The sequence below is a fragment of the Rutilus rutilus genome, assembly GCF_951802725.1.
Source record: "Rutilus rutilus genome assembly, chromosome: 13".
Classification (NCBI taxonomy): Eukaryota; Metazoa; Chordata; class Actinopteri; order Cypriniformes; family Leuciscidae; genus Rutilus; species Rutilus rutilus.
Window position 1 is genome coordinate 3,823,431 of NC_140218.1, and position 25,175 is coordinate 3,848,605.

A 25,175-nucleotide genomic window follows, 5' to 3' on the forward strand; every position below is an offset into this window, starting at 1 on the left:
CCACATTATTACACAAGTCAGAGAAGTAAATAGCCATAAATTACAACACTATTTATGGGACACAGAACATCATTAGGTTTCTGAAATGTGTAAATCATTAATCATGTGTGTGAGTGATGTGTGATGTGAATTGCAGCACCTAAAATTAAACAACAACAACATCAACAAAGTCCTGAATTTTACCTGAAACCAGGAAACATGCTTTCATTAAAGTCTTGTGGTCGAATCACAGGCTTGGACACAGTTTTGTTTTTAACTGGTCTGGATGGAAGAGTTGACCTTAAATCAGAATGAAGAGGGTAAAGAATCAGACACACTGATATTGATGTAATTGTGTCATTAACTGAGTAACAGACCAACAGCTTTTACAGTGTGTGAATGTATTAACAATACAACACATAGAGCTTTACACAAGAGCACAATGATGATCATTAATAGACCGAAACCAGCAAGATTGTAACTCATTAAACTGCTGTATATTAATAACAATTTCATACAAATAAAATACAATAAGCACATGTTTTATAGAAATGATATACCTGAGATCAGGCCGTTTGTCTCCACTCTTAAACTGTAGTGGCTCATCCATAGACCAGTTACTCTTCATAGACACACAGCTGGACTCTGGTTTTAATCTCTTCTGCTGGACTGAACTGGGTTTAAAACTAAGTAAAATATAAAGAATACAGACTTATAAAAGATCACATAAATGTTGTGTACTTTTGCTTTAATGTCTGTAACTGTTTTGCACTGTGTTTCAAACTTTGATTACAATTATTTTGAGAAATTAACTCACTGGTTTAAAAATGTTAAGCATGATTCAACAATTGTACCAAAGCGACTGAGAAAACCGGTAATATTAGGAATTAGGAATTCAAAGCAAACAAATTGAAATCAACTATAGAATTATAGAATGATTCAACTCAGATGAACATCAACCATGATCACATGACTCTTCTCAAAGGCACAATGGAGGACGAAGGCTCAACCGACTAAAGAGACCAATGTTTAGCTGACCTTTAAAGATAAACCACCTTACTGTACTCTAGTAACGGTGCTCTTGCTGTGAAACATCACTGTTCTGACCAGACACCGTGAAGCTTTCAACAAATCTGAACCCGTATTTATCAAGCCTCTGAGAATTACTCACAAGAACACTGCTAAGAATGGACTTAAGAGTAAAACAACTCTTGGCTCAAAGCTGTGCTTAGAAGTTAGTTATCAAGCATCTCAGTCATAATTTAAGTGAAGTGTAGGACTAAATCTTAAGTGTCAGTCTTAGAGATGATTCACAACACTTTGCTGAGCCACAAACGGGATTTTGGATGATGACATAGGCATGGACCAATCACTGAATAGATTTCCTTATTTAAGAATATGCTCAGATAAATTCCCATTGAATGGTGAAATTCCTAAGAGGAGTTTACATTCAACACTAATAATCATTCAATAAATAATTTTCAAAAGAACACATTGTGATACTCATTGCAGGGCTGTACAGTTACGAAAAGATTGGTCTGTGCGATGAATAAATGCGTGCGATACAGTTTTGTAAACTCCGTTACTTGTGTTTGTTTTCAGACATGATAACAGTCATTTTATACTTGTGCTTATGCGATATCACGATTTTTTATCGTGGATGATTTAATGTCTCCACGATCTGCTTTTGAAGAAATATGGTAGTATCACATTCTATCAGCTGCAGGTCTGGCGCTCAGTCCCAATACTGTAAAACTCACATCACATTTTAACGCAGCGCTAGAGTTACACTAACAGGACTCTGCACTTATTCGCAATCACAAAAGTTCATTATTTGCTCGTGCTTTAAAGCTTTGCCGGGTAAACATTTCATTAGCGTTCTGTTCTGACATGATGCACTTTCTCTGAGCGCGTACGCCCAAATGGAAGGCGATCGGGGACAAAGTCTTTAAACGAAACGCGTGAATTTTGTTCTGTCTCTGTGTTGTTTACAGTAAACATTGTCTTGAGCGCTGCAGGCTGATGAGTGCTATAATGAAATTAGTACATCATATTTAAAATATGTTTTGATATGTATTACAGGCTCGACATTTACGCTTGTCCGGGACAAGTAACATCAACATCATACGACCAAGAGCACTGAATACCATCACGATTGAAAATGTGACACTGATTTCATATTGCAGTTCAATAAACAAGTCATTAATATTAAGTCACTTGAATTTTAGACACAATATTGCCATTTTTTGTTCTATTTCAGCAGCGAAAATAGTTTAAAAAAAGATCCTAGAAGAACCACAGCGCATCTCAAAGGAAAACTCAACTGTGTTTCATTCCTGAATGATTCAGTGGTTTGAACGAATCGGTTGAGTCAAAGATTCAATGATGTTACGGGGTGTTGTGCAGGTGGAAGGAAACTCAAAGTCCAAAGGCTTCAATGCGAACGATTTACTTCAAAAGAAACTCAGAGATACAGACAGGCAGGAAAACACTCCAATATAAACGCCATAATGAACAAGTAGAACCGACACTGAAGACTGAAACACTCAGGGCTTAAATACACAGGAGAACAGATCAGGGAAACAAGACACAGCTGACGAGACTAACGAGGGCAGAACAGGTGACACGGATGAAATCATTAAACAGACCGGGGAAAACAGGACTAGACCAAAATACAACAGAAGACAGGGGAGAACGGAATCACAGAAAACTGAAAACACTGAAACAGACTCAAAACCAGAACTCAGAACACATAACATGTAACATTACTCCCCCCTCCCGGTAGGCGCGTCCTCGCGCCGTAGAAAGACCAACAAAGGGGTGGGAGGGTGGGCGCCCTGGAGGCTGACGGGGGAGACAAGGCAAGGGAGACAAGGCAGGAAGCCTCCAGGGCGGAGCAGGCTGTGGGTGTGGCCAGGGCGGAGCAGGCTGTGGGTGTGGCCAGGGCGGAGCAGGCTGTGGGTGTGGCCAGGGCGGAGCAGGCTGTGGGTGTGGCCACGGCGGAGACGACCCCTCGGGCGGCCATGGCGGAGACGACCCCTCGGGCGGCCATGGCGGTGCGGACCCTTCGGGCGGCCATGGCGGAGACGACCCTTCGGGCGGCCATGGCGGAGACGACCCCTCGGGCGGCCATGGCGGTGCGGACCCTTCGGGCGGCCATGGCGGAGACGACCCTTCGGGCGGCCATGGAGGAGACGACCCATCGGGCGGCCATGGCGGAGACGACCCCTCGGGCGGCCATGGCGGAGACGACCCTTCGGGCGGCCATGGCGGTGCGGACCCTTCGGGCAGCCATGGCGGAGACGACCCCTCGGGCGGCCATGGCGGTGCGGACCCTTCGGGCGGCCATGGCGGAGACGACCCCTCGGGCGGCCATGGCGGTGCGGACCCTTCGGGCGGCCATGGCGGAGACGACCCTTCGGGCGGCCATGGCGGAGACGACCCCTCGGGCGGCCATGGCGGTGCGGACCCTTCGGGCGGCCATGGCGGAGACGACCCCTCGGGCGGCCATGGCGGAGACGACCCCTCGGGCGGCCATGGCGGAGACGACCCTTCGGGTGGCCATGGCGGAGACGACCCCTCGGGCGGCCATGGCGGAGACGACCCTTCGGGTGGCCATGGCGGTGCGGACCCTTCGGGCGGCCATGGCGGAGACGACCCCTCGGGCGGCCATGGCGGTGCGGACCCTTCGGGCGGCCATGGCGGAGACGACCCTTCGGGTGGCCATGGCGGTGCGGACCCTTCGGGTGGCCATGGCGGAGACGACCCTTCGGGCGGCCATGGCGGAGACGACCCTTCGGGCGGCCATGGCGGAGACGACCCTTAGGGTGGCCATGGCGGAACAGGCTGGGACATGGGCGTATGGCCCCCCCCCAAAATTTTCTTGGGGAGGCTCCCCAGTATGGAGTGCTGAGCGATGAAGAGGATCTTGAGCTGGGCAGGAACAGCGGCGAAGAGGGCTCAGAGCTGGGCAGGAACAGCGGCGAAGAGGGCTCAGAGCTGGGCAGGAACAGCGGCGAAGAGGGCTCTGAGCTGGGCAGCGATGAGGGCTCGGCGCTGGGCAGCGATGAGGGCTCGGTGCTGGGCAGCGCTGAGGGCTCGGTGCTGGGCAGCGATGAGGGCTCGGTGCTGGGCAGCGATGAGGGCTCTGAGCTGGGCACTGTGCTGGACGGGACCAGTGGTGAAAGCTCTGTGCTGGACGGGACCAGCGGAGAGGAATGCTTTGTGCTGGACGGGACCAGCGGTGAAGAAGTCTTTATGCTGGACGGGACCAGCGGTGAAGGATCTGTGCTGGACGGGACCAGCGGAGAAGGCTTTGTGCTGGACGGGACCAGCGGAGATGAAGGCACTATGCTGGACGGGACCAGCGGAGATGAAGGCACTATGCTGGACGGGACCAGCGAAGATGAAGGCACTGTGCTGGACAGGACCAGCGGAGATGAAGACACTGTGCTGGACGGGACCAGCGGAGAAGAATGCACTATGCTGGACAGGACCAGCGGAGAAGAAGTCACTGTGCTGGACGGGACCAGCGGAGATGAAGGCACTGTGCTGGACGGGACCAGCGGAGATGAAGACACTGTGCTGGACGGGACCAGCGGAGAAGAATGCACTATGCTGGACGGGACCAGCGGAGAAGAAGTCACTATGCTGAACGGGACCAGCGGAGATGAGGGCTCTGTGCTGGACGGAACCAGCGGAGAAGAAAGCTCTGTGATGGACGGGACCAGCGGAGAAGAAGGCTCTGTGTCGACGTTCACAGAATCTAGCAGGCAGGCAACTGGCTCTGGCGGGCAGGCAACTGGCTCTGGCTCTGGCGGGCAGGCGGCTGGCTCTGGCTCTGGCGGGCAGGCGGCTGGCTCTGGCTCTGGCTCTGGCGGGCAGGCGGCTGGCTCTGGCTCTGGCTCTGGCTCTGGCTCTGGCGGGCAGGCGGCTGGCTCTGGCTCTGGCTCTGGCGGGCAGGCGACGAAGGAACACCCATTATGCCACAGCACCCAGTCCACATACTCAACGAAGTTACCCCGAGGCCCATCCCCGGGCAGGCGTGCTTCGGTCTCAGCGTTGAGACCTGCCCGGAAGAACACACAGAGGCTGATGTCATCATAATGAACATACGGTAGTAAGTCCAAATACCTCTGTGTGTGGGCCTCGAGGGACTGATCCTCCTGGGAGAGTAGGATGATCTTCACTGCTGGATCCATGTTCGTCGTTTTTAGGTCGGTTCTTCTGTTACGGGGTGTTGTGCAGGTGGAAGGAAACTCAAAGTCCAAAGGCTTCAATGCGAACGATTTACTTCAAAAGAAACTCAGCGATACAGACAGGCAGGAAAACACTCCAATATAAACGCCATAATGAACAAGTAGAACCGACACTGAAGACTGAAACACTCAGGGCTTAAATACACAGGAGAACAGATCAGGGAAACAAGACACAGCTGACGAGACTAACAAGGGCAGAACAGGTGACACGGATGAAATCATTAAACAGACCGGGGAAAACAGGACTAGACCAAAATACAACAGAAGACAGGGGAGAACGGAATCACAGAAAACTGAAAACACTGAAACAGACTCAAAACCAGAACTCAGAACACATAACATGTAACAAATGAATTCCTATTCATTTACAACTGCCTCATTCCTGAATGAATCAGCCATTTGAATGAAATGTTTGAGTAAATGACTCAATGACTCGGTCTCCTGCCGCCTCCTACTGGCGGTTTAGTTTCGTGTTTAAAAGTATCATTCTTTCCGAAATTTCTTAATTGTATATTCAAAACATAATTAAAATAATCTCATTACATTATTTAACGCAGTTTAACTTGATTGGTAACATCCCTTTAGCATCTTATAATTCTATTTTAATTTATTGATGAAATTTATATTTACAACACACACAAAAAAAAAACTTTTTTTTTTCCTGGACAAACAAATATTTTTACTCGGACAAGTGAATGACCGAACTAAGGACAATCAAATGAAAAGGCTTAATGTTGAGACCTGATTTATTTTTTTATTATTATTAAGTGTGCTTGGTGAAACCAGCACACTTATTGTTCTTCTTAAGTTTTCTTCTTCTTCTTCTTCTTATTATTATTATTATTGTTATTATTATTATTCCCGGGAGATAAATTTTGGCCAGCTCCTGCGCCTAGGCCCTTTGAGACAGAGACATCGTTCCAACTTTAAAACGTCCGGTCAGTAAGAAGATGACATCACGAGTCCATGTCGTTCGTTCGCCATATTGGATTGAAACTAAATTTTCACAGGTCACAAATTTGGTCCAAACTTCACGAAACTGGACGTACATGATCCTTGGACCAAGCCTCACAAAAGTCACTAGAAGGATTTTTGATTTTCGGAAGTGTTTGCACGTCACAGCTAAACGAAATCGGCGGCGTAGTCAGAAGAGTTTCACCTCACACTTTTAATGATAATGCATTTAGACAGTAGGTGGCACTGTTGTATTACATTTCACAGAGCTGCCAAGTCAGTGTATAGACTGCATTCGTTTTTACTAGTTTTGTCTTAATAAATGCAGGGCCTGAATTTTGTTTTTTGATTTAATCATCTTCATTTATTAATATCTACAGATTTGTATGCATGAATTGTGCATTTCCAGTTCTCAAAACAGTTAATAACAACAAAAAAAACTTTATACAAAATACATCATGCTCTTCTTCGCTAACCAAACAATTCATTGTCTGTGGCTGTGTTTGTGCGCGCGGGAAATATACTGCGCATAACAATAGAAAACAAGGAGAAACGCGCAGTCACATGCTTAATCAACGTCGCTCTAGATGTGTAAAAACAAGTGGAAAGCGTGAGTGCGCCGCTTTCTCTTTTCCACAAGCGATTGCTCTCCGTGGCGTCTGTCGTTGCTATGCAACCATGAACTGCGCTCTCCATGATGACAAGGAAGTATATCAGCAAAATATGAATTCATTTCTAGCCCTTGCATTAGCTTTACTACTAGATATATTTATGGAGATGAAAAATAATAAGGCACCCTGTACAGCTATGATCAGCTGTTCGGCCGAACATTCAATGTTGTTAAGCTGCAAACTGACAGTGGCAAGAATAACTTTGTGAAAGCTTTGTGGGTGGTGGACAGGGTTTACATTAAGACAGGAGTATGCCTTAATCTAGTTAATTGTGCATTTATTTTCTTTTATTCCACAGCTGATGTGTGCAGTTTTTTTATTGCTTGCATTAAAATAATTTTCTCTTGTTTTGCTTTTTAAGGTTTTTTGGCAGTTTGATAAAATAAAAGAGCCTTTCTAAGAGCCATCGTTTAAGCTGTTGACTTTTCTACCTTGAGAAAGAACGTTAAACGAACAACCAATGATGAACCACGAATCAAACCAACCACTGGAGTCACATGGACTATTTTAACAATGTTTTTACTACCTTTCTGGGCCTTGAAAGTTGCAATGACGTTGCAGTCAGTGGAGGGACAGAAAGCTCTCAGGTTTCATCAAAAATATCTTCATTTGTGTTCCGAAGATGAACAAAAGTCTTACAGGTTTGGAACGACATGAGGGAGAGTATTATTAATTTTGGGTGAACTAACCCTTAAAGACTAAAATGTCACTTTGAGAAGCTTGATAAATACGGGCCCTGAACCAGCAGTTAAAAAATCCACTCAGTTTTACACCTACTCCATTATATAAAGGTGGAAAAGATCTCAGCTTACATTTACTCGATGTCATTGCTAGTATTAGACTGACTGACTGAGAAAAATGATGATTCTAATTCAAAAGTGTCGCACTATAAGCACATCTTTTATAGAAGTGATATACCTGAGATCAGGCCGTTTGTCTCCACTCTTAAACTTTAGTGGCGGATTCATAGACCAGTTACTCTTCATAGACACACAGCTGGACTCTGGGTTTGAGCTCTTCTGCTGGACTGAACTGGAACAGAGAACAGATTCAGTTTAATCCTTTAGATTACTGTGAATACATTTATCCTGCATCAAAAAGTACTTTGAGGAAACAATTATCTTTTAACTGAATATTTCATTTTAGTTAAAAAAAGGCAAAAAAAATCATATTTTTTCTGTAACTGTCTTTGATCTGTTTGTGTTGGTGTGTGTGGAGGGGTGGAGGTGTGGGGGTAATGGTAATGTAATGTTTGTTGAAAGTACCTGCATCCTGGAGAACAATCTCCATATCTGGATCCTTGTGAATCCGCCATGATGAAGCTGCAGGAGAATCTGATGAGTTTGATCTCCTCCACTGACTCTAAATGAAGAAACATTCAGACACTAAATTAAATGATTAAATTAAACAACCTTCATAATTTAGCTGAACATATCTGGAGTGTGGGAGAAAAGGATCATGTGACTGCGTTAACTCGAGCTCATAGGGCCTTTTCACACACACAAGTCGACCGTTGATGTTCTGGTGAAAAAGAAAACAAACCCCGACCCACATCGACACACACTGATCCGATACAAAAATAAATTAAAAAAACGTGTTTGTTGACGTTTGTGTGAATTGGCCTATGTATGTTTACACATAAGCTAAACTTCTGGAGAATCACAAACATCACGAAACACAAAGGAAACATTGAAGTGAAAAATTAAAAACCTTTATTTAAGGTTTCATATCAAACATTCACGTAAAATGTCCTCCAGAGATTCATATAAATATGAGAAAGTCACACATGAACACTCACCTTGATCAAACTTTTACAAGATACAGGATCTCAAATCCTCCAGCTTTAACATCATAAAACTACACTTCAATCCCTTTATAATGGCTGATAAACACTTTGATGTTCTGTTTTTTCCGTGTCTTATTTCGCATTTCTCCTGCTTAAAATGACAGGAAAACTTACTTTCACTTTCTATTTGTGACGAGAGAGAGAGAGAGAGAGAGAGAGAGAGAGAGAGAGAGAGAGAGAGAGTATGGGAGGCGATCGGGGTCAAAAGTCTTTAAACGAAACGCGTGATTTTGACCGTGTCAACTATAGACTGTAAAAAATATCCTCATGCTTGGAAAATTTTATGTTCACAAATCAAAATATCTAAAGATGAAACCAATGTTCTGTGCATTTCATGGTGAATTTGTTTCTTATACAAAAGCCCTCAAAGTGATAAAAAAATGCAATTAGTCTTTTTTCCACCATAGAAGAATGATTTAAAAGAAAAACCTTAGCCCCTTAATTCTATTTATTTCATTTTTTTCTTTCTTTTTCTTCTTTTGTGTGTATTTGTGGTTCTTTCATGCACCTGTCTTGTATGTTTTTTATGTAAAGATTTATTAATATTGCCATATTGTTTGCACATGAATAATTGTTCAATAAAAAAAAAAACACAGACTGTAAAAAATATGGACAACGCCCCTTCGCTCTCTTCCATCGGTGAGAAGTGAAGCTTTTTTTTTTTTTTTTTTTTTCAGAATAAACTTTAATCCAAAAATAAACAAACAACAATACGAAATTTGGCAGCCCCTCACGGACGACTGCTGCATAAACTAAAATAAAATAGCCTATACATGTCCGGGCCTGGTCACCTTTCGTCCTTTTTTATTTTCTTTTTTTATTGAAAATATCAAGATTTACAAGCAAACATGGCTGCATAAAATCTTTTTCTTCAGAATAGGATACAGAGAAGATATAGCCAGAGGAAGCAGCTCTTAATACAAACAGGAAATATAGATGGATGATTTATACAAAAATAAGGATGATTTATAAAAGAAAAAAGAAACATTCATATAAACAAATTTAAATAGAAAAAAAAAAAAACGTAAGAAATTATAACATAACATGAGGGGAGAATTCAGTCATTGTTCAGCTATTAACCTCAGCTGGGACGTGTTTTAGGGTATTATATATTTTTGTGCTTTAGGACCTTTCAGAGTTTTTAAGGATTTCATATACAGTTTAAATTCATTTAAAAAAAAAAAACAAATTTGGGAGATGATTTCACAATTCTACATTTGTGAATGAAGAATTTAGCTAGACACACAGTTGTATTAGTACACAGCTCATCACCCTTGCTTTGCAATATCAGTCCAAATGTTATGTCGGCACTGGAGATAAAGTTTGGGAATGAAGACATCTGTTGCTTAACCCGTTTATGTATAATCACACCAAAATATCTGTATCGCATTACATGAGAAAAACACATGGTCCGTAGTTTCGACATCATTTTCACAGAATGCACATGTATTATCATCTATACCAAAGCGACGTCTCAGTAATTCTTTAGAGGGGTAAATGTTGTTCATTACTTTGAAGTGTTTCTTTCACTTTAGGAGGTATAGGGAGTGTTAGATACATTGTTCTTAATTTAGCGATTGAATATTTATCACATTTTTGTAGGATGTTATTTTTATTTCGCCTTTTAGGGTAAATATAATCAATAAAACCATTTAAAGTGGTTAGTGCATTTTTTATCCAGAACAAAGATCCCTTGAATTGATAGTGGGGCCAATTGTGGTTGTATCGGATAATATGCCAAAATGTTTCTTGTTAGAAGGACAAATTATTGGGCTAGTGCTTTATGTAATTTAGTAAAGTCTGATTTTAAGGGTTTGAAATTATGTTTGATGGAAAATTGTCCATAATTTAACAACTGTCTGTCGGTATCCATTAAGTCGGCTATGGACCATATATTTCTCCCACACCAATCCTCAAAGAACAGAGATGTGTTGCTGTGCAAAATATATCTGTTGTTCCAGAGTACAGATGTGTGGCGTGAGAAGTTATGTACGTATAACATTTCCCAGTACAAGAGTATTTATCAGTGAAACTCTGACAATGATATAGGTAATTTGTTAACACTAAAGTCCGCTCTAAGAAGAAATTCTAATCCTCCAATTCTCTTGAATAAGGTCTTGGAATACAATACCAAAAGGAGTTGCTGTGTTTGATCCAAGATTTTAACCAGTTTATTTTTAAGGTTCCATTAAGGCAGTCAAAATCAATAACTTTTAGTCCTCCATCCTTTGTGTCTTTAACCATATTGCTTTTCTTCATATAATGTGGTCTGTTTCTCCAAATGAAGTTCAGGTTGATTTGGTTGATAGATGTAATCAGTGTTGTTTGGAGTGGCACTGGAATAGGCTGGGCAAGAACATCTGGATAAATATTCATCTTAGTTAGGTAAACTCGGCCTAGTATTGATAGGTCCCTCTGTAGCCATATATTTAGTCTTGATTTGCATTCTTTAATTTTATTTTCTACATTCAGAAGCTGGCTTTGTTTTTGGTCCTTAGAGAGGTAAATCCCCAGGTATTTGATTTCTGATTTAATAGGGATATTACAGATGTTTTTCAGTGAAGTGTTGTAAGTTTAATGTTAGACCTGAGGCTTTTTGAGAATTTTTCTATTTTGGCAATAGTTGTTGAAATTTGGTATCTATCTTTTAAGAATATTGTTGTGTCGTCCGCTAGTTGGCTGATTATTATGTCTGTGCCAAGTACATTAAGTTTTTTAATATCATTACAGTTTTTAATATAGATTGCTAGCATTTCTGTGGCTAAGATGAACAGGTATGGTGAGATGGGGCAACCTTGAGGAATACCCACATTAATCTTGAAGCTTGGGGTGGTACCACTAGGTAATAGGACACAGATATTAATATCTCGATATAATCCACCAACACATTCTCTAAATTTGATTCCAAAGCCAAAGTGTTCGAGCGGCGAAAGAATAAATGGATGCTCAAATGCTTTATAGAAGTCTAGAAAGAGAAGGAGACCATCATCCTCTATTTGGCTTCTACACTCAATGATGTCCATTACCAATCTTATATTATTATGTATTGACCTTCCTTTTAAGAGCCCTGACTGTGTATCTGCAATAAGATCTGAAATCCCTGTTTGAAGACGAGAAGCAAAGATGTAAGTTAGGAGTTTGTAGTCTGAATGTCTGAGTGTAATGGGTCAACACAAACAAAGCGCGCATCAGCATTTGAAACTGAAAGCAGCCTTCTGTTAGCGAGGTTCATATTTTAAATATATAAGTCCACTGCACTCCAAACCACATAAACGATGACTTCGTAGAGCATTTTTAAGGAGAATATCGACGCGCGAGACAGCACACTTCAAGTGTAACATCAAACAGAGCGCGCGCGCGTCTCTCACAGCGCATCCTGTACAATGAAGCCTGTGAATGTCCTTTTAATTCGTTTCAACCTTTCCGAACTTTATTAAATATTATTTTACTGAAGGTACGTGTGTGGGGAATTGTTGGCAAGCAGAAGACGGGTGTTTCTAAAGCAAACTCTGCGTCATCGCACATCTGGTTATAAACTAAGCTCAGAATCGATTCTGAAATTCTCAGAATCGATCCAGAATCGTTGGAGAGAGAATCGCGATGCATCGATGGATCGATTTTTTCTCCCACCACTACCAATTACTGCGTCAAGTTCTGGAATTGTTATTTGATTATCACATGTTTGTTTGAGGCCATCCTCTATTTTTGGAATATGTTTTGCTATATCCTGAAAAAAATGTTGACAGTCCACGCTAGAAAATGTAGAGCTATAGAGCTGGCTAAAGAATTACCAGATTTCTGAAGAGATAAATTTTTCATCTGTGACTTCATTATTATCAACCATCAGGGATCTGATGCTATTTTTTTCCTGTCTTCTTTTTTCAAGACCACAGAAATACGCTGAATTGTTTCCCCCTCCTCTATCCACTAGCTCTGGATCTAATAAAGCCCCCTTGGGCCTTACGACTGTGAACTTCATCTAGTTTTGGTTGGAGGTTTAATATCTTCTGTCTATCGTCTTCAGTTGGGTTTGGCCTATTGCAGTACATACTGAACTGATTAATAATGTCTACTTTTTCTTTTTTTAACTATCTTTTTTAATTATTTTACTGAATGAGATGGTAAATTGGCGTATTTTATATTTGAGGAATTCCCACTTTTTGGTAGCAGTTGTGAGCTCCTCAGAATTGGCATTTTCTTTAATTAATAATTAGAATTTTTGGCAGTAGTCATTATTTTTGAGCAGACTGGAATTGAACTTCCAATATGTGTGTGAGTGGACATTGTTGTCATTGGGTTTGATCTGTAGTAAAATAACACTATGATCTGTTAGTGGTGCAGAAGAAATATCAGAGCTAATATTATAAAATAGCAAATGATTTGCAATTAACCAGTGATCAATTCTGGATTTATAATTGTGGCTTGAGCTAAACCAGGAGTATTTAGATATTTCTGGATTTAAGTGTCTCCAAGGATCAACCAAATTTTGTTTTTCACAAAAGTTCGTGAATATGGTGTTTGGATGACTGGCAGAGTATCTGAAAGGATATTTATAATAAAATTCATCATGAACTAGGTTTAGATCGCCTCCACTGATGATGTTATCAGTTGAGTGTGTTTATTTGAGATTGTCTAAATGTAAACCAATTTGTTCAAGTAGGTTTCGGTTTTCTCTACTGATGTTATATCCATAAATGTTGACTAAGATGAATTTCAGACCATCTATGTTTATGATAAGAATCAGCCAGTGAGCAAATTCATCTGCCATATGGGACACAATATGACCTTTGAAGCGTCCTGTGAACTGCATGATGATCTGACGAGGGCGGCTGGTGTTACTCGGCCCCAGTCGGTGCACCGAATCCAGGATGAAATCCATCTTCTCCCTCCAGTGTTGCACAATCTTTCTGATGATATCAGAGATGATTTGTCGTGTGTTTTCGTCTTTTCCCTCCTGTAAGCCATTTACTCGCAGGTTCTTCTTTTATAACGCTCCAACTCTGCAGCTCTTTTCCCCAGATCTGTGTTCTCCTCTTTGAGTTGTTTCACCTCGACGTGCAGTTTTTGGCACTGTGTTTTACATTCTTTGATTTCGGCAGAGTTAAACTCTACCGCTTTAGTGATGTTGGCTATGGTCAGCGTGTTCTGCTTTAGCTCCGCTTTGAAGTCCTGCATCATGTTTTGAAGAGTGCCGATAGCAGGATCACAGCGTTAGAGGTGTCTTCAGCATGGGCTCCAGCGGTCACGGCGTCGTCTGGTTTTGACTTCTTCTGTGGTGCTGGTGGTTTGGAAGGAGATGCTAAGGTGTTTTTGGTTCCTCTGGTGTTTGTTTATGTTTATTTGTTTAGCACATGTTTAGTACAAGTACAAAACTATGCAAGGAGGGAACGAAGCCACTCTAGGCTTGTACAGAGTTCCACTCCTGCTCATATTCACTCATGAGACATGCAGACTAAACACTCAAACAAAAAAACTAAATAAAAAAACAAACAACAATCGAGACAAAGCAAGAGCATAAGCAGAAAAAAACAAACAATACAGAACAACAATTCAATAACAAAAAAACAAAAAAGATGCAGAAAGAGCATGCAATACCTAGAAAGAAATACTTAAAGGCGTCAGGCTGGCAATAGTAGTCTCTTCAAATGCTTTTTAAAAGCAGAATAAGAGGACATTGATCGCAAAGATGGACTTAAATCACTCCACAGCTTAGGACCTCTAAAAGAAATATTAAATTGATGTCTTGCAGTTCGTGTGTAAGGTAAGAGTAGGTTATTATTGCTGTGTCTAGTTTGAAATGAGTGTACATGTGAAATGGGGATAAATTCTGAAAGGAGTCTGGAAGATCTTGTTTCCTATATATAAACTTATGCATAAATAAACATGTTTGATAAATATTTACCTTATCAATAGGGAGAACTTTGAATTTGTTATAAAGGGGTGCCGAGGGTGCATATCTATTTGAATGAGATATAAATCTAAGATATTTCTTCTGTATGACTGTTAATTTCTTCAGGTAAGTAGAATAGGTAGCTGCCCAAACAATATTGCAATAATTAATGAATGGGAACAAAAAACTATAATATAAGGTTAAAAAAGCTGAGGAGTGAACTAAAGGACAAACCCTCCTCAATATACCCAGCATTTTAGCTGACCTCTTAGATACGAAATTTATATGGTTAGACCATTTAAGACCACTATCTATAATGACTCCCAAAAATTTGGTATGCTGAACCAATTCGATTTGAATGTTATTAATAAAAAATTTAGATAATTCTATAGGGTAATGTTTGTTAGTATTACAAAAAATCATAAAATTGCATTTTTTTATATTGAGGGTAAGTTTGTTCCATTGAAACCATTCCACAATGGAAGATAGTTCCTCATTGACCGTTTTGATTAAAATATTAAAGTCTTGGTGAGAAGCTACAAGATTTGTATCATCTGCAGATAGTACTGGTAGGAGTTTGGTGCAAGTCGTGGCCATGTCATTAATATAAATAAAAAATAAAAGAGGCCCCAAAATTGATCCTTGAGGGACACCAATCATAATTTGTGACTTCATGGAGGTATAGCCTTCCAGGTATACATATTGCTCTCTATCAGCTAAGTAGCTTCTAAACCATCTCAAGGCAACATCCTCCACTCCGTATCTGCTAAGTTTGGCAATCAGAATATTGTGACTGACCGTATCGAATGCCTTACTCAGGTCCAGGAAGACTCCAAGAGCAAATTTTTTATTGTCAAGAGCTAAAGAAATGTAGTTCACAAGTTGAATGAGGGCATGCTCAGTAGAGTGTCGCTTCCGAAAACCATATTGATGTTTATATAAAATATTATTGGCATCCAAGTGATTAAATAATCTTTCCAAGATTTTCGATATACACGGGAGAATTGATATTGGCCTATAATTACCAAATTCCTTGGAGTCACCGGTCTTGAAAATTGGTATAACCCTAGCAACCTTCAAATCCCGAGGGACAATTCCAGTTTTAAGAGACAGTGAGAGAATATGAATGAGAGGTTTAATGATATAGTCAATTGTCTCTTTGATAAGAGCACTTTTAATGCCATCATGACCATGGGCTGCATTTTTAAGTGATAAAATAATATTACGAACCTCTTGAACAGTTGGTGGGTCAAAATTATGGAATGAAGGATCCTGACCTTTGATTAAAGAACAGGGGTGTCTATCCGAGCCATTAGTGCTAAATGCTAGTTCAGAACCAACCGATATAAAGAAATCATTAAAGCCATTAGCAATATCAACAGGGTTGGAGAGAACCCCCTTCTTACTGTTCATTACTACAGGGGCGGTAAATGGGTATTTAGTACGGTTCAGTAAGTGATTAATGAGGTGCCATGTTGTTTTAATGTTTTTAGAAGCTTGTGCAAATTGATTTGAATAATATGCTTTCTTTGTTTTTCTTTGTGGTTTTTACATTTCTTATAAGTTTCAGTATTAATTGAGGAAGGGTTAAGAATAGACCTCCTATAAAGTTTTTTTTTTTTCCGGGAAAGCTTTCTTAGTTCATCAGATATCCACGGCTTCCCCTTAGAGTATTTATTTCTGGATTTTGTACTCATCAACGGCAATGATAAATCTAAAGCCTTATTAAAAGACTTTAAGAATAAGCTGTATGCACTGTTAACGTCTTGTGACACAAGTACCTCATCCCATATGGTATTGCCAATGGCAGACTTAAAATGATCAATGCTGTTACCAGAGAATTTACGATATTTATTTGGTCCATTCTTAGGATAGCTAGACATTAGATGGCATGATTGGATAAACTGGAAGACAGGAAAGTGGTCAGAGACATCACACATCAGGAGGCCTGAAGTGACCTCAAAGTTATAAGAATTAAACAAAATATTATCAATGAGAGTATAGCAGATGAGGAGGTGATTCTGGAAGGTTTAGTAATAAGAGGGAAAAAATTTAAAGAATGGTGTGCATTTAAGAAATCAACTGTTTGTGTTAAATCACATTTGAGTAAATTAATATTGTAGTCACCGAGTAAAAAACATAATTTGCTTTCTTTGGTTATTAACTCAAGTGTTGATTGAAGTGCATCAATAAATGTGTTATGGTCTGAATCTGGTGGTCTATAGATGCATCCGATCAGAATGCTCTTTCCATTGAATTGCTGACAAGATGGGATTTCAATAAATATAGACTCTGTGTTAGTGGTGTCAAATTCTGCACTAAGTTCATCTCTAACACCAGCATCAAAGGAATTCAAAACATATAAAGAGACACCCCCTCCTCTTTTGTTTTTTCTACAAGAATGAAATGATACATAATTAGGTAGGGGGAATAAAGTAAATACATCATCAGTCAGCCAAGTCTCAGAAAAGGCCAAGACTGAGAAGGAAAAACTTAAGGTAGACAGAAAAGTTCTCAATTCGTCATGATTTTTAGACATACTACGAATATTCCAGTGAAAAGTAGAGAAAAGATTTTTAGAAAAGTTTATGGTTTGATGCAGTGAGTTTACTTGCCCTTCAGAGTAATAGTTACAAGACAGTTTTAATAAGTTTAAATTAGGTTGATTTACATCAGGATTAAAGAAATGATCATAAATGCCACAACTGTCCATGTTCTGCTCAAACGGATTGAAAATAAAAGAGTTATCGTCAGAGATGGGCAAGTCAATAGAAGCCATAGAAATTAAGCTGGCAAGAAAATCAACACAGACTCACGTGATAAAAACTGAGCGTCCCCTGGTTGTGAAGGCCTCCAGGCGCGCTGGAAGCTGTTTCATGGAGGGGGGGCTGGGGGCTGGGTTAGAAAATATGTGACATCATTATGTTGTGGCCAACACAAGACATGAAATTTCTGTGTGCTGTATATGTGTTGTAGCCATTAAAGAAAACGAAAACATTTAGTTTCATATTTATGTTTAATATTAAAGGCTAATGTTATTTTTTAATTTAATCAATGTTGATTATGAAAGTGAGCATATGCATGAGAAAGATAAAGAGACATCATGAGATGTGCAATATATCTGGAGACATGGAGTGGGTAAGACATGATTTTTACCACTTCATTGAGTTTTGTTTTGTAGAAAGACTATTTTTAAAAGATTTTCGTTTTGTATAAATTGTATCTTAATTTTGATCAATGTTTTATCAACCAATTGCCTGTATTTAATAAACAATACGCAAATATATAGCAGACAATGTAATAAGGCGCCGACACGATCACTTGCATTGCACGTGAACTTGAGGGCGCCGAAACTCAGCTTGTGCATCACAGATTTTAGAAATATAGGCTATCTATTATAGAAAGCTTAAAAAGTCTACTTTTAAACGAAAATATTCAAAACGAAAAGAAATAGGCTATTCTCTGATTATATAATCCATATGGAATGTGTGTAGGCTATTTCACATGCATTTCTCTCTGGCGTTCATGGCGAGTCTGCATCGCCAACTCCATCTTTGCAGCATCACAGAAAACACCAGTTTATTAATAAACAATTAAATGTCTCCTTGCTATTTTTGACACATTCATAATTTTGCCGGTTCTTTGTGGCAATCTTTATGCGTGTGGCCGTGCGCTTTAGTGCGGCTATATTATGTACAGGCTACATGCTCATTATCCTGTATATAGACTATTTAAGTAATACAATTAATATAAAGGGGCGATTTGTACACTAATGGCTTAAATGAACAACTACTAGTCGACTAGAAAAAAACTTTAGTCGGAGGCAGCCCTTATTCCACGTATTTTTGAACCAGCAGGCCATTCTGGGTTGAGCGAGCGACCCTGGGCGGAGCGAGCGAGCGGAATATTCAGAAATGCGCTCTCCGCTCACGTGATCCTCTGAACGTAACAAAGCATGACAAATTAAAACTTTATTTCATTTTCTCCGTAGCTTGAACACTCACTTCATTAGGCATAAGAGAGTTAGTTAACGCTATCCATTTATTTATTTTTATTTCACGTTTTTAAAGTACAATATTATGTTAGTCCACAGCCCCCCACTTGGGGGTGCTGATGCTATGACGAGGGGGCTGCAGCTCCCGCAGCACCCCCCTTCCCGCGCTACTGAAGGCCTCCTACTTCAAAAAGGCTAATAACCAAAGTTAACTGAATATTCCATCTGTCCCGGAGGATTAAGTAATCTTCGTCCATAATCAGCGACACAAAAAAATAAAATAAAGTAGTAAGTCCACACATCCACAGCTCATATTGTGACTCAACTCTAATCATCATCTGTACAAGTTCAATTCGTCCATTTCTTTCACCATCACTGCTCTTTCCTCTTCTGGTGTTGCTCCAATCGTTCGGATATAAACTTTACCATTCCGAGACCAGGTCGCTTTGATCTTTTTAGCCTTTTTCAGTTGCCGCGCTGCATAAGCAATATTCCCGTTCTTCCTCGTTAGATGTTCATTCACAAACACTCCCGTGCCTTTTAACTTGAACCCCTGTTGTAACAAGCCGATCTTGTCTTTTCTGTTGACAAAGCGGATTATGATCGCCGGTGGAGTAGGACTATTTTTGTTATTCTTGTTATTCCGAGGGAGTGTATGACAGGCCGAGATCTGATTTCTGTGAATGGGAATATCCTTACTACCGAAGAATTGGATAACCTGGAATTCCAGGGTCTCCGTCTCAGCAGTTGTGTCATCAGCATTGATTCCCGCAGCGACACTGGAGTAGGCACGGTGTCGTGTTTTCAATCCAGAGATAATCAGATCATCCATACGGTAATATTGCTCTACATCATCCAGTCTCTTTTCCAATTCTTTGATCTGATCGTCTTTCTTCTTTAATTTAATTTCATAGTCGCTCACCTGAGCTTGTAGTAGATTCACCTGTTTCGTGAGCTGCAGAATCGTAAGCTTTCTCGTTGTTGTAATACTAAACAGGCGCTTCGATCACTTTTGCTTGGTTTCTCTGGAGGATCAAATCCCCAACAGGGAAAATGCTGCAGTCAGCTCAAACATGAGCTGAACATGTACATACACTCGCTTTCCGAGCGCCGTCTTGCAAATTACTAATGAGAGACAGATCCATCCTTTCTGGACCACCATAGTCGTGTTCTTGGAGAGCCTTCAATTTAGCATTAGCTTTTGTGCTAGCCATGGTATGGTCTGCAATATCGTACTCCAGGAGGTGCTCAGGGTCACTCACACGTTTCTGAATTATTATGATAAGTTCCCTACGGTTTTACATCTGATATTTCAGGGTTTTGTTGAGATAAAAGTTCATTCCGTTGATTTTCAAGGCTTTGCTACTCTGAGCTATTCACAATGCGTCTGCTCTCTCCGCCATCTTCGTGAGAAGTGAAGCCGCCAGTGTCCCGATATGGCGCTGACATCTTGGGGTTTGAGTCTGCGAAGAAGCGATCTCGGGACCAGACCTGCGCAGTCGTGAGCAGGAAGTAAAGCCGCGAAATCAAGGCCCCGTCCTCACTCTCGGTTTGCAATAATTAATTATTATTTTTACAATAATTATAATTTTCCTAGCCTATTGGGACAGCCTTCATCGCGCCGCGGTGACGCAATCGGTCTTCAAATGCGGGAAATCGGCCTTCAAATACGGCCTTCGGAGGATGCAGCCTTCACAGCTATTCTCTGGCTGTATCAAGACAACATTTCAAACCGGCATGCAATGCTTCAAGTCAGCCACCGATCGGTCTGCGCAGAGCTGCACGAAGTCGAACAAGCCTTATATTTGCATATGTGACGTGATGGTACGTTGGTATATATGTATACAAACATCAGAGGTCATGTTTATTCACGAAGAATGTCGTAATGGTATACTGGTATGCACGTATGCAAACATCAGACGTTATATTTGTTCATCGGTACGTTGTGAGTGATGTCAGTCTTATGTCATGATTTGTCAGGCCCTTTTAAGTTGTTCGTTTAACGTTCTTTCTCAAGGTAGAAAAGTCAACAGCTTAAACGATGGCTCTTAGAAAGGCTCTTTTATTTTATTAAACTGCCAATAAACCTTTTCAGACTGTGTGCAGCTGAACCAAGAGAAGCTTAAGATTGCATGGTGCTGATAAGCATGAATGGCAGAAGAAAAAGACTGCGATTAAAAAACAAAACAAGAGAAAATTATTTTAATGCAAGCAATAAAAAAACTGCACACATCAGCTGTGGAATAAAAGAAAAGAAATGCACGATTAACTAGATTAAGGCATACTCCTGTCTTAATGTAAACCCTGTCCATCACCCACAAAGCTTTCATGACACTGAAGTAAAAACATTAAAGACACCGTTGGACATTTTGGAGAACGATTTACACACAGAAACCAGAAGTTTCCTTTTCACCTTTACAAAAATTGCAGGAGAAATCAATATCTAATTTAAACTGTTCCAGCACATGTTTTACTGGATATATTCTATGCATTATTTTAAAAGAGACTTCTTTTACTTTGTTATTAATGTAGAATTGATCTACTGTTCGCCATCATTACGCCAGTTTACATCTCGAAACACACCAAAATCATTGGATTGAAGTTTAAATTGTTACGCAGATTTTCATCTTTACATATAACAACTCCCAGATATGTTACTTGATTTGCAATTGGAATATAAAAAAAATTCGTTAAACTACATTCTTTAAGAGGAAACAGATTTATTCATATTCATTCCTAGCCCTGATACATCTGAACATTCTTTTATGCATTTCACTGCTTTAATGATTTCATTCCTATCTTTCAGAAATAAAGCAGTGTCATCTGCAAACTGACACAACTTCAATGTTTTCCCTAATGCTGTAATTCCTTGAAAATGTCCTTTTTTAATGTGAAGGGCCATTATTTGCGTTGCTAACAAAAACCAAAATGGGGAGATGGGACACCCTTGTCTGATCCCTCTACCTATCTCAGATCTGCCAGAAGTCCCCCTTGATCATCTTCCAGAGCTGGGACATCCTCTCTATAGGGTTTTGATAGCTTTCTGGAAATAACTGCCAAACCCAAACAATTCAGTCGCTTTAAATAAGAAGTGATGTTCTATGTGTGACCCCTAGGCGGCGCTCAAACGCACGCAATTTGAATATCTAAACTAGAAAATCCAAACAGCGCTCCCCTTTACACTATTCAGGCAGGTTGTGTCCAATGAAGGAACAGAAATGGGACTGATGTACTCAAATATAATTGTATTAAACACTAAACACCATGATACACTGATAGGCAATCAGAGCAGACAAATGTTCCCCGTAGATAACAGTGAACACTTCTACAATAAATAAATCACAGTGTATAAAAGTCTCATAGTGAATGAGTTACAGGATATAAAGTCTAACAATACCTAGACTACAGTGAATAAAGTCAAATAAATAGATACGGTCCACATACACACACTCAAGAGACACTTCAAACCAAATCGGCCGTGCATACACACACCTAACACAGCATTTCACACTTCACACTAGGGAACATGGCAAAATAAACACTGTCCCCAAAGGAGATATTACACAATGCCCATGGGCCGAATATTGGAGTATGATGATAATAACCCCTTTATTGTAGATTTATCCTGCAATGAACTTGTAAGGCATATTTTGATGTGTGTTTGGCGTCGAGTGTGTTATATTATATCGAGTTATTTTGACATTGTATTACGAGGCACAACCGCAATTAATTTGTGCATTGTCTTGTGTTTTATGTAGAACTGATTTATTCTCTGTGAAGGTAATGTGTATAAATTATATTGTTATAATGTGTTTTATGGATTAATTGCTTTATTCATGTAGAATTGTGCATGTTCACCACTAGGTGGGGGTGTTTCCCTTTCTATTGAATTTAATTGAATTGTTCTGTTTTTCATTGAGCTGATTTGTGATTAATTCACTGAAAATGTTTTATAATTGTCAATCTGCAAAATTGTACTCATTATACGATCACAACGCAAAAGAAAAAGATTAAAAAGAAAGAGTACTGTTTTAAATAAACCGCAGAGATAACGAGATATGCTGTGGAACTGATTTATTCTCTGTGAAGTGAAACCCCTATTTCCACGTTTGTGTCTCCATTGTGCAGACTGAGGCAACACCGTCACATCGGTGCCGTGAAGTTGTGATGCCGCTGTGTTGTTATGGGTCGCGTCTTCAAGCAAGTTGATGGAAATCACCGTCATCAGTTTAACAGCTCGTCCTTGGGTCACAGCCGTTCGTGTTCAAGAGACACTTTCACTTTATCCTTTTTCAGTTTATGGGACATTTCGCTCTGATCATTGACATTGAGTTTATGTTTATATGTGTGTGTGAACTTGCAGCACATTTGTTTCGTTCATAATGAGTAATAGCAGGAGATATCGCCTGACCACTTCAGTCCTAGTCCAGTAGGCAGAGCAGAGGCAGAGGGGTTTTAGGTGTACCACTTCCCTTTTCAATGGACAGCCCCAATACTGGGAATAGTGATAGCAGACCTGACATTACAAGTGGGGTGTGTACTGTGGGAGATTGTGATGCAGCAGACATGCAGTCAAACGTCAATCAAAAGTCTAGAGATTTCAGCACGTCAACACCTAATGCTGACCATGGTGTGCCTGATATGTTAGGACAAATGAGTTCAATTGTCCATCAAATTGGCCAACAGTTAGCAGACAACATTATGTCCCATCTTAGTCCTTTTAGCTTGGACATTGACATGCCAAATAGACAACTGGCGATTCTAAGGCTATTAACAGCCCATCAGGCATGGTAAATCTGTCACAAAGTCAAGTAATTCAGCACAGAAAAGTCAAGGAGCCACCTTCATTCAGAGGGGATAGTTCTGACACAATTGAAATTGAGGAATGGGAAGATCTGTTGAGGACATTTGTTAAAAAGAGCAACATGAATTCTGACGAACATGTGGAAGAGATTCTTGTGCACCTGCGTGGTAAAGCAAAGGATGTAGTCAAACTCTGGATCAGGAACTGTGATTCTGCCACCACTGTCTGTCCAAACTCTGTCTATAGCCTGTTGCGCAAACATTTCAGTTGTAATCATTACTCGCCTGTCCCGCTTGCTGATTTCTACACTACCTTGCCTGAGGAGGATGAGAATCCGTACGACTACTGGCTGAGACTCAACAAGGCAGCGGATGTTGCTTCAGAAGGTCTTCGAGAGCACGGTAAAACACTTGACAAGCCCAGTGTGGAAGTGGTGCACGTTTATCAGACACTGCCCGAGTAAGGATTTAGCCCTAACCTTCAGGTCCAAACCGATTGACAAGTGGTCAGCACATGAAGTACAGGCTGTGCTTAACGACTATCAGTCAGAGTTGTCTTTCAAAGCCACCAGTACAGGGCATGGTAGTCGAAATGAGAGAGTTTCAGTCAACAAGACTGATTTTAATGCAGCTCCAGTGCCCGTTCCCACAGTGTGCGAGCAACGACAGAAATGTACAGATTTCTCTGCTCTTGAAAAGGTCATTGACATGCTTGAAAAAGTCCTGCTGACCAACACTAACAGACCTCAGTCTCATCCACAACGCCAGCCTTCTAGGAGTCTCCCTAGGATCGAAGGTTTTGATGCTTTAAGCCTGGCTCACACTACAGGATTCTTACAATCCTAACCGATTGTGAAATCTGGCTGCAGCACACACTTAAGGAGAATCTTTGCAGATATTCTTCCCTCAGATCTTAAACATGCTCACGCTACAATATTTGAGAATAGTGGCGCATCACACACTACAAGATATTCTTAATATTTAGCACCTCACGTGACGCGATCTCACGGGGAAGCGCATGCAAACAAAATGGATAGTGTGTCGCGGCAACTTGCTGTATTAATACTTATTCTTTGTAGCAATAAAAAACAAAAGAAAATCAAACGAAGCGTGGACGAGAAAATGGTTGGGAAGTCGGGATCAGCATGGATTGTCTGTTCTTCAGCGAGAACTAGAGGTACGATTTTTAACTCTTTTAAAATGTTTACAGTAGTGCGCTAGCAAGGGCTAGATTGTTTACAGTAGTGCGCTAGCAAGGGCTAGATTGTTTACAGTAGTGCGCTAGCAAGGGCTAGATTGTTTACAGTAGTGCGCTAGCAAGGGCTAGATTGTTTACAGTTGTTTGGCAACATGTTAGCACTAGTTTATATGAAATTTTTTCTGTATGCTTACATTTTTTATTAAATTAAGTTCCACAGCAACTTGATGTCCAAAGGAACTGTAAGGATCTGGAGTGGCAAGAACTGAAGTAATTTGCTGTAACACATTAAGTTTCTGTCGCTCGATAGAATCTGCATCCCCTTTGTGACGTTTCGATCCCGATTTGGGAGTGGGAAAAGAGGTGGTGAGTTCTTCACCCCTTCTTTGGGTAGAGGGATGTGGTGCTGTGGTTAATGAGATGATAATTAAAGTAAGAGAAATTACATTGTTATTACAGCACAGAAGAGAATCCAAAGATCTTGCATTTAGAAATATATCAGAGCATATAGTAGAATATTTATAAATGATTAAATATCTCCATAACATGTAAAAGAATAATTAATAAAATAAATCATTTGAA

The 25,175-nt window shown here is 40.4% G+C and overlaps 2 protein-coding genes across 2 annotated transcripts in view; both read right to left on the reverse strand.

Moving 5' to 3' along the window:
- LOC311302519 (uncharacterized protein) overlaps positions 1 to 25,175 on the reverse strand; it is a 1,110,603-nt gene that overhangs the window by 198,998 nt on the left and 886,430 nt on the right. The window lies entirely within an intron of this gene.
- Positions 1 to 25,175, reverse strand: part of LOC311302528 (NACHT, LRR and PYD domains-containing protein 3-like) — a 153,360-nt gene that overhangs the window by 43,722 nt on the left and 84,463 nt on the right. The window contains exons 1-5 of the mRNA XM_084428488.1: positions 8,661 to 8,842; positions 8,128 to 8,224; positions 7,781 to 7,894; positions 540 to 665; positions 184 to 279 (exon numbers count right to left, since the gene is read on the reverse strand). Coding sequence (XP_084284614.1) covers positions 184 to 279; positions 540 to 665; positions 7,781 to 7,894; positions 8,128 to 8,177 — 386 coding nt within the window. The 5' untranslated portion in view covers positions 8,178 to 8,224; positions 8,661 to 8,842. Of the gene's footprint in view, positions 1 to 183; positions 280 to 539; positions 666 to 7,780; positions 7,895 to 8,127; positions 8,225 to 8,660 lie in introns of the transcript that reaches the window.